This window comes from Austrofundulus limnaeus, unplaced genomic scaffold (assembly GCF_001266775.1).
Source record: "Austrofundulus limnaeus strain Quisiro unplaced genomic scaffold, Austrofundulus_limnaeus-1.0 Scaffold2082, whole genome shotgun sequence".
Lineage (NCBI taxonomy): Eukaryota > Metazoa > Chordata > Actinopteri > Cyprinodontiformes > Rivulidae > Austrofundulus > Austrofundulus limnaeus.
Window position 1 is genome coordinate 2,194 of NW_013954484.1, and position 10,681 is coordinate 12,874.

Below are 10,681 nucleotides of genomic sequence, written 5' to 3' on the forward strand. Positions count from 1 at the left end.
TGTGTGTGTGTGTGTGTGTGTGTGTGTGTGTGTGTGTGTGTGTCTCACCGCAGGTTTCCACAGCAGTCTCCAGCAGCCAGGTGCTGTCCATCAGGACTGACAGCCAGGACTCGTACCCCTGCCTTGCCCCCGGTCCTCTCCCCCACATGCAGGATCCTCAGCAGGTCCTGAAACATGCCGACTCATCAAGCTGTCCTGAGGAGGAACCCTACAGTGGGCCGAGGCCAGGGTCTCACCTGGCTGTAGAGGTTCCTGGGTCCAGTGGGGGGGTCGGTGTTCCACAGTCGGATGGTGTTGTCAGAGGAACAGGTGAGGAAGGACGACGCAGGCAGGCAGGCCTGAGACGGGTCCTGCAGCTCCGGGTACACCTGGACAWCCCAAAAACTGTTTCTAAATGTGGCAAAAACTGAACAGAACCCGTTCTGGTTCTGGTTCTGGTTCCACAAACATCTTATAATAAGAACAGGAGAGCGAGCAGACATCAGAACTTTTAGTGTGACCCRTTTCTGAGCTAAAGGTGGTCACACCTCACCAGGTGTTTCCTGTTTTCATCAGCGGGAGTCGGTGTTCCTCAGGGTCGTGTCAGGCTGTTTGATCTGATTGAACAGAGCTTTAGGTTCAACACACAGTATGTTTGGAACAATACAGATTTTATAATTTATTTTATCATCTTGTCTTCTGAAGATGCTCTGTGTTGAAGGATCAGTGGATCTGTGTTCGACAGTCCCTCACACAAGTTACTCATTACCTCCATACTTTCTGCTACCCACGACAACGCAACAACTAGGGGTGCAACAATACATGTAACTGTATCTAACTGTTCAATGCAGTGCTTTAGGTTCAATAAGTACTTGTCTTGGACAATATAGATTTTCAATATTTCTTTTAACATCTTATTTTCTGAAGATGAGCTGTGTCGAAGGCTCAGCGGATCTGTGTTCAACTCTAAGCCGCATTGTCGAGCACAGATCCACAAAGCAACTGAATAATCCATGGCTGCAGACCATGGAACAGGGCGGGGTCAGATTATAGGCCGGTTCGGACGTCTGACCCTGCCCTCAACTCTAAAATTAACCAACCCCAAATGCTAAATTSTAAAATTAACCACTCCCGATTTTTCAAGCCTCATATTAACCCAACAAGTCGTGACCACGCCCATTGGACGTCCAACACCGTGTACTGTACGACCCCGCCCCATTCCGTGTTCCGCAGCCGGGGGTACTTGAAGAAACTTGCTGTTTCAGCAACATTTAATTTAAAAACTGTACTTTTGAGGTTAAACGAATGTTCAGAATTAATTTCAATAAATTACAAGTTAACATGCATGGAAATTTCTCTCTTTTTTTGTATAATAAAATATTGAACCATGACACTAACGTATCGACTCAAACCTAATTGTGATTTTTCTGTATCATTACACCCCTAATAGATATATATAAATACATAAAAAATCAGCTGACCACTGCTGACTGAGTGACAGTCATCTTAGCAGTTAGTGATTAGCTGTTAGTGTTAASTTACACTAATTTTTACTTGTTTAGCATTGGCTGCTAATGTTATTTTTACATGTTTAGKGATACAGATTTTTGATTAGCTGTGCTGAAAATTAGTGGACGCTAACGCTAAATGATAAACACGAGGTCTGTCATTCAAACAGACCAGTGGTATCCACAGAAATGTCAGAATCTTGGTCAAAAGGTCATAAAACCATTGCTTGGTCCATCAAACAGTTCAAACTACAAGCAGCTGAAAAGGTACATGTAATCAGAAAACTCAGCCTCGGCTCTGTTAGATTTGTCATTAGCTTTTMGCAGATTAGCTGAACTGCTGTCCAAATATCATATTTCATTTCAACTTCACACTGCAGGGTCTTACTCTAAAGCAGTGATTCCCAAACTTTTTGTCTTCTGACCCCCAAAATATCCATGGCAAAAACTTGTGACCCCAAATATTACTGGTCTGAGTATATTAGCTTCATTGATAACCCTTAAAACACAGGCTTTTTGACAAGCTAAACAGCTTATACACAAATATAAATACTTATTTTTACTTATTTTGTGTTTTTGTAATAWTTATAGGGAAAATATTGCATCAGCAATTATTTTATTACCCTTTAAATTGATTTCGGGAGATTATCCAAGGTGCTTCATGACCCATAATTGGGTCCCAAGTCCAACTTTGGTAACCAAAGTGCAGTGGTTCCCAACTTTTTCAGCTTTTGACCCACAACATAGTAACAATATTTAGCAGAGACCTGAGCCCCCAACTGTTTTTGGATGATAAACATTTGTATCAGGTCAACTAAACATGGGCACAGTAACAATATTTTTTATACTACATTTAGCCATTTTAAATATACTAACCTCACTCATTTGTAACAACTAAGGCAAAAATGTCATTAATTCAGAAAAWATTTTCAGGACCCCACCTTGATGTTTTGGGACCCCACTTTGGGTCCCAACCCCAACTTTGAGAAACACTGCTCTAAAGTGGTTATTTCTAGTCACACCTAAATGCAGAAGGCTGTGCTCTGGTATGACCACCAGTGGATGAATCACTCTGCTTTTGTGCGTGTAGAGATCTTACATCAGATGCTGCCGTGTCCTGCTGTGCCCTTAAAAGGCTTCATAAAGTTTCATACATGTGGGCACATTGAATCTRTAGAAAACGCTGTCAAGCAGCCCTCATCACGGTCACAGCGGCTACAAAGTGGGAATTTCACCTACAGCTCTGCTCCAACCTGTCCAACATCACGTCAAACAGAGCATGTCACACAAAGGTAATAGTTAGAACCATGACAGGCTGTCAGTGTGAACAAAAACACCTGAGAGATTAGCCGTCAGCAGCTCAGTCAGACATGGAAAATACAGATAAAAATAGGAAATCAAAGTTCAGTGTTCACTCAGTTTTATCCTTGCATTGGTCTACAACCAATCCTGAGGGGATTATCTGTTAGCAACTGTTGCTAACCATCCCAGTCTCCTGACAATGATTTACCAACCCGTAACGAGTTGGATTTACTGTTAGGAACCTCAATATCCCAGGAATTTCATTTCTAAGTACTTAACCATCAGAGCAGGACTGGGCTCAAACAGAGGCAGTTATCCAAGCCTGACACAACAAATAATTAGATAATAATGACATAATAAAGCTGTGTCAAACTCATTTTCACAGAGGGCCACATGAGCATCATGGTTGTCCTCAAAGGGCAACTTTGACTAAACACCAAGTCATGTTCCTCCTTACTCCAGCTAAACACTGCTAACAAACAATAACTGTGCTCTACATGGTGTTTCCTGCGTAGAAACAGAGTTTTGATACATCTTCTTTCTACGCAGTACTATGTGTATGACTAACTAAATGTGTTATAAATAATACAGAAATACTATTAAAAATAAAAACAAGAGTTGTACTCACTGTTGAGTGGCTGGCATTTTGACTTCTGAGCTTGAGTACGTGGAGWAGCTCCCTCTTCCTGACAGGGAATTCTCACTGGAGTTTAAATTTATGACTTAGTGGGAAATTCCGACTTCCCAGTACAACTGAACAGCAGCAAAAGAAGCTGACGAAAATGCAGCTAAATGGAGATTTTTCACTGCGTCAATTTACCGGAGATCATGGGGAAACGTTTAGCCTCAACAGAGCCGGATATTTCCCCTGAGATTTACATCGCTCTAATCAGAGGTAAAATGAGACTGAATGGTGAAAGTACATGCAGCAGGCGGCCAGGAGCGAAACTCCCTGTGAATGCTAATTTGTTTCATGTCTGCTAGATGACAAACAGGGTGATTATCTGCCAAATTAAATAGCAACCAAAACAGTTTTGGCAGGAACACGCCTCATTAGGGGCCCTGAAGATTTTAGATGAGGAAAGCATAAAAAAATCTTCCAAAAATCAAGACGTGGTCGTGGTTCAGTTGTTTATCGTCAAGTTTGCAGATTTTTTCACATCAGAAGACGGAACAGATGAATCTGAGTCCTGCTATTCATATCAGCTGCTCCTCAGGAAAACAAATGGCTGTCTAATTATTAAAAGCTTCATTAGGTTTATTATTTGAGTGATTGTTGTTTTTAAAGTCCAACCTGACCGTCTCATTTAAAATAAACCTCAAAAAACATCCTTCAGCTCAGTGATAACGGTTGAAGCCTTTAAAGAGTCCTTAGAAAATAAGAAGTAAGACATGTAATTGCTGTTTTTTTATGAAAACTATGAAGGATGCAATCAGCTGAGTTCTCACAGGTAACATGAAAAAATATCATGACTTCTTGACTGATGTCTCGTTAAGTTGTTGATATTCTGGTGACACCGTGTCAAAGATGTCTCAGCGTACAGACCTGCATTCTGAATGTTTCCAACATGATGTTTGGGAAGAATACTCCACTTTTTTTTATTTTCAAGCCCTTTTCTGGCCTCTGTTTGTTTTTAGTTTTTATTTTTTGCATTTTGATTGGTTTTATGTTGTGTTCATGAGTTGAATATCAAAGACATATTGAAATGTTACAAACCATCCCTGACTGAAACATTTCATGTTTGCTACGTCCCATTGTAAATAAAATATATGTTTATAGTGTCCTGATGCACGTTCAATAATCCAGGTAGGAAAACCTAACAAGGTTCAATTAGTCGCACAGTTGATCTATGATGTGAAGGGACTTCTTACAAAGCTGAGTTTACCTGCAGCTCTTTTGTTAAAAGACAAAGTGTTTCACCAAAGAAGAACCCGTTCAGAGGACCTGACTCAACCTTGTCTGGCTTTATAGTTTTTTRCAAATCATTGTAACGTCCCAGCTTTGTCAGGATTTGACATGTTTATAATTTGTTTAAATCTGTGGAGTATCTTCAGGGAAAACACTTGACACATTCATAGAAATTCTGCTGTCACAGTTACTGTCTGGAAGTTGTCGTTCAGGTTCGGGTTTAAAGCCAACAGAAATATTTGTTTTTACAAACACGAACAGCACAGAGGTGGATAAAACTTCAAATAGCCTCTGGCTAAAGTTAAAAAAAATGTCTCTTTTATAAAACRAGCATCTCTTCACCCCACTGGGCTTTTGAAAGAATAAACGAGTGAAACCCACACACTGTTTCACTCCGGGATCACGTCACAGCTTGACTGCAGAACCATCAGACCTGTGATAAATATTTAATTCTCCCAAAGTGCAGAGGGAGAGGAAAACGTTGGGTGCACTAAAGCTGACCATTATACACCATGACAGCCAGTTCAGTTTTTATCATGACGTGAACAGATGATGTAACTGTTAGACTGTCTTATAGAGGAACTTACTGGTATGAGTCAAGAAATTTATTCTGTTTATTACTGATTTTTAATATACGGTTTTATTTCCTAAAAGAACTARGATATGTCTTGATAACCTATTTTGCGTAATGATCTCATTTTATGATTAACCTGTGATTTARTTGATGTGCAGTCTGTTTTAAGGGGCTTTTGTTACGGTCACCTGATTAGTTAACACATRGCTTTAATCACTCACAACATTTAACTATTTTTTTCATTAATATTCAGTCTGTTTTTATAGATCCGGTCACGTGATAAAGAGGCTGCCCAATCGATGGGAATGCTTGCCCCTAGGGAGTGTCCAGATCTGAATGAACGTGTTTGAAATGTGCTGGCTCTCTGAACGCAGGACCAAAAGTTAAGACTGAATAAATGATCTGTTATTTGGTACAGCTGTGGTATTAATTGGCTYACTTACTAACATTTAACATTMAAGTCTAATTCTGTATTTATTGCCTGAGTCTCATTTGCACCAAAGTAAAGAACATGTTTTGTTTTTCAATTCAATACAGCATTAATATTTTCTGACCTCTGTTTTCTAACAGTGTACAAAAAGTTCACCAAAGGAATTTCATTAGTCTCATTCAGTGTTGGTCTTTACGCACCAAAATTTGTATTTCTTGGCTTCAACAAGGGGTGTCCTAGTACCAGTTTTTCTCAGACCAAGAAAGGGTACTAGTACATCAGTTTGGTCACTCGCACATAGAGTTAATGCCAAGTACTGAGTTAGAACCTAWACATTACACAGTGATTTTAAAAACAAATTTATTTTATTTAGAACAAGGTGGCTCTCCTTCATAGGCCTACAGCCCCTCTGACTAGATTAAAATAAGTATAATATATATGGTTGCAACATTTTAAAATTAAAAAAATAACATCCATCTATTATCTTCACTCGTTCCAAGAGAAGAAGCCCAGACATCTCTTTCCCCAGCCACCTCTTCCAGCTCTTCTGGGAGGACTCCAAGGTGTTCCCAGGCCAGCTGAGAGACATAGTCTCTTCAGCGTGTCCTRAGTCTTCCCCAATGTCTCCTCCCAGTTGGACATGCCTGAAGCACCTCCCTAGGGAGGCGTCCAGGAGGCATCCTTRCTAGATGGCTGAACCACCTCAACTGGCTCCTTTCGACGTGGAGGAGCAGCAGCTCTACTCCGAGTCTCTCCTGGACGACTGAGCTTCTCACCCTGTCTCTAAGGGAGAGTCCAGCTACCCTGTGGAGAAAACTCATTTCGACTGCTTGTATCCTCGATCTTGTTCTTTCGGTCACTACCCAAAGATTGTGGCCAAAGGTGAGGGTACGTAGACTGATCGGTAAACAGAGTTTTTCCTTACAGCTCAGCTCCCTCTTCACCACAACAGACCAGTACAGAGTCCGCAAAACTGCAGAAGCGCCATCGATCCGTCTGTCAGTCTCACTCTCCATTCTTCCCTCACTTGTGAACAAGACCCCAAGATACTTGAACCCCTCCACTTGAAGCAGAACCTCACCCCCAACCCAGAGAGAGCAATCCACAATTCTAACAGAGGATCATGGCCTCATRTTTGGAGCTGATCCTCATCACAGCCGCTTCACACTCAGCTGTGAACCGCTCCAATGAGAGCTGAAGATCACGACACGATGACCCGACAGAACCACATCATCCGCAAACAGCAGAGTCAGAATCCTGAGGCCACAGAACCGGACCCCCTCAGCCCCCACTGGCTGCACCGAGAATAAAAGCTGTGAACAGAATCTGTGACGACGGGCAGCCCTGACAGAGCTCCACACTGAAGGGGTTCGACCTACTGCTGGCAATACGAACCAAACTCTCGCACCGCTTGTATAGGGACTGAACGGCCCGTAACAACAGACCCACAATCCCATACTTGTAGATCACCCCCCACCACCMCACAGTGTACCTAGAGTAACACAAACACCTTCTCCGAGTCCACAAAACACATCAACTGGATGGGCGAACTCCCATGACCCCTCGAGGACACTAGTGAGGGTAAAGAGCTGGTCYAGTGCTCCTTGGCCAGGACGGAACCTGCATTGTTCCCTCTGAATATGAGGTCTGACAATCAGTCGGACCACCACACACTGGTCTGCCAATTTTCAGATTAAAGTAAAAAATATGTTTTTTCCAGCTTGTCTGAACTTCTTGAACCTGAAACTGTCAAATTTTCACTTGAAGTGTAAATTGTAACACAATTTTAACAGAGTATTAGTCCCGTGTATTGCAGACATTTTGTACAAGCACTTGTAAAATACTGGCATCAAGCCCAATACCAATCCTAGTATCAATTGGTCCCAAGTATTGGGACATTTTGTACAAGTACTTGTACTCAAGCCACCTATACTAGGATGTGCCTTATTTGACACATGCTAGCTGTTTCTTTATAAAGTACTAAACTCAGTGGGGACATACTTTAAAAAAATGCATTTAGCATTTACTTATTTACCCACAAGACACACTTTTCTAAAGAAAAGTCATAAGTTGCATGTTATTTTTTCTGTTTTGTAAACTCTTTCCCTGTACGCTCCTGCTCTGTTATTTTTTCAGATTTGCATGTCTTCCTCTGACTTTAACTCATGTTTTTCCTCATCTTGTTTTTCTCTCTGCCTTAAGAGGAGCTGCAGCCTGAAGGCAGGCTTTGTTCGGGGCATCGTGGGAGCAYCATGTCTTCCCTCTAATATAATCAGTTTCAGTAAATTACAAGAGCGCCTAATGGCATTAGGACCTGGTGACACTCATTTAGTCCACTTAAGTTCCCTGCTTGTCTCAGACTTTGGAAAGTTAGACGAGGAGGAGAAATGCAGCTGTCTAAACAGCATCTTTTCATGGCGGGATTTCACCTCAGGAAAAAAAAGCTGTAAATGTGTCACATTCTTCAAAGATCTCTTCTTATGATTCATGATAGTGTCTGAATGTTATTTGAAGCCGTCTGACTGGAGGGAATATTTAAGGATGTTTCAGTCAGCTTAATTTTATCATGTTTGCATTTCAGCATGTCTGCGCAGAATGGGAATTCAAATTAGGCGTCTTTTTCTCTGCCAAACTACAAATGTAGTTTCCATGACTAAATAATCTAATATTTGTTTTGTATTTCGGTGATCCAGCCTAATGACACAGTTCTGTTGATTAATTACAAGTTAATCACAGGTTTAACTTTSGGTCATTTGGGTAATTTGAGGCTTTCGGTAGCAGATTCTGCTGACGTCTCGTGTCGATCAGATCTCAGGTCTGCAGCTTCAGTTCTGAGCTTATGCTTTCTGTGTCTCCTGAGACGTCCCTGTACTGTGCAGGCTTTGCAGAGTAAACAAATCTGCAAATCTTTTTTAACCTTCTGSCACAGAATCACAGCAGGGGGGCACAAGCTTCGCTCCTCCAAACGCTGCTGGTGGTTCCTGGAGCGAAGCCTCATCGTTCAGTCTCTCCGGGCCTCCGTCAGATCCAGCATGATTGGGTGCCAGGAGGAAAGATTTATGGGTTTTTCCTGGTCAACGTTCCACTCTCAGCTCACTGGACTGAACAGAGTTTGGTTTTGGATCAGAGGTGAAACGGGAAGAGTTGTCCCTTTACATAACAGAGACTATTATTAATGCCTGCCTCAGTCCTACRGAGTCCTGGCTGTCCCAGGATCCACCCTCTCCCCTTGTAAGTGGCAACCTGAGCAGCAACTCTCTACTTCAGCTGACAGAACTGAATCATGATGATCCCACAACTCAGATCTTCAAATACAAAAGGAAACAAATCTGTGCATCTGAAAGAAACCAAGAAACAAAACAAGATTGCTCATTCTTACACAGTGAACAGTTATCATCTAGAACCCGGCTGCTTCAGTCACAGCTGCACAATTTTATACAGGGTGAGTCAAAAGTCTCAGGACACCCATTGATTTCAGAAGCAAGAAGGGAAAACAAATTATTTGAATACCCCAGCAAATAATGGGTGAGAGGGCCTACAATTAAGGCCAAAACCAGCATTGATCACAAACTACATCTCCCATAATGCATGTTGATTATTTTAACTGCAAAATGACGGCATCCCACCACCAGCTGGAGGTGTACAGGGTTCAAAAATAGCTGGGACATACAGACCGGGACTCGGTTTTTAGAGAAAGAAATGCAATAATCGTAAGGTCTAAACATGATCTATTGAAGCTGCTGACACTTTACCATAAATCTTAAACGTCTGCATCTGTTACTGCAGATCTTTCCTCYTCTGATTGTCTGGGCTGAACCAGAAGTCTGGTCTTCATGGTCTCTGCAGTTTGTTTTTAACCCTGCAGTTGGATTAATCAGAGCCATACCCTCTAAAACTGTTTTAGACCAACACGTTCAGATGGTTCTGCAGGGTTTCTAAGTAGTTTTTTAGAGTTKTTTTCCATGACATCATTTAGCTTCAGAAGAGATCAGGGAACACTTTCACATCCTATCTCTTGTCGACTACATTTATAGAGCCCCCCCGTCTAAACTTGGATTCGATAGAGAACAAGGGGCTGACATCATCCTCTTGGCTGCACTTTTAAAGAGTGAATCCACACACACAAAAAAGATCTGAGTTCGATGGAAAACAGTGAGATTTCATGCCCACAGCTTGAAGCCAAATCTTTAATGAAAGAAACGATTAGTAAAGATATTGAAATTCTGTTGTTGCCTGAAGCTTTTGTGCTTTTCTTAAACGTGACAAAAATTAAATAAAAAAAACAGGARCACAAAGCGAGTTATTTAACAAACCTCTTTAACTGAAGGTGTAATCTCAGAGGTAGCTGTTTAATCGGTTTTTGATTCAGTTTGCTTTATTTGTGTAATAACGAGGGAAAACTCAGGATAAAACCACGTCAGAGTAGCAATACTGAAAATTATTTAAAGTTAAAGAGAATTAACTGAACACAAATGTGGTTTGGATTAATCTACAGTTTAAGTTTGGTGAACAGAAGAATTTGTCTGTTAACACAACAGAAGCTATTTTTAAGCCAAAGTGTGAAATTATGTTTTACTGAGAATTACTCACGATCACATATCTGTAAAACTGGTATTTACTAATGAGCACAAACAGAACCAAGGGCCAGAACTTTTATTGGCTGGCAGAAATATATTTTCTGTGTTAGTAAAGCTGCTAAAAACCTAATAAACAATAATCAAGAGTTCTCTTAACTGGGCCAGTTGTGGCACTGATGGATTCGAGCCACAGAAACCAAACCACAACCGGGCCAGTTGTGGCACTGCCAGATTTGGGTCCAAAAAATCACAACACAAATGGGCCAGTTATGGCACTGAAAGATTTTGGTAACAAAAATCAAAACACAACTAGGCCAGTTATGGCACTGAAAGATTTTGGTAACAAAAATCAAAACACAACTGGGCCAGTTATGGCACTGAAAGATTTTGGTAACAAAAATC

General features: G+C 41.2%; 1 protein-coding gene across 1 annotated transcript in view; it reads right to left on the reverse strand.

The window, feature by feature from the left end:
- Positions 1–10,681, reverse strand: part of wdr62 (WD repeat domain 62) — a gene marked incomplete at both ends in the record, with an annotated part of 19,526 nt that overhangs the window by 1,967 nt on the left and 6,878 nt on the right. Inside the window, 2 exon segments of the mRNA XM_014034373.1 lie at positions 49–167; positions 237–368. Of these exon segments, the coding sequence (XP_013889827.1) occupies positions 49–167; positions 237–368 (251 nt within the window).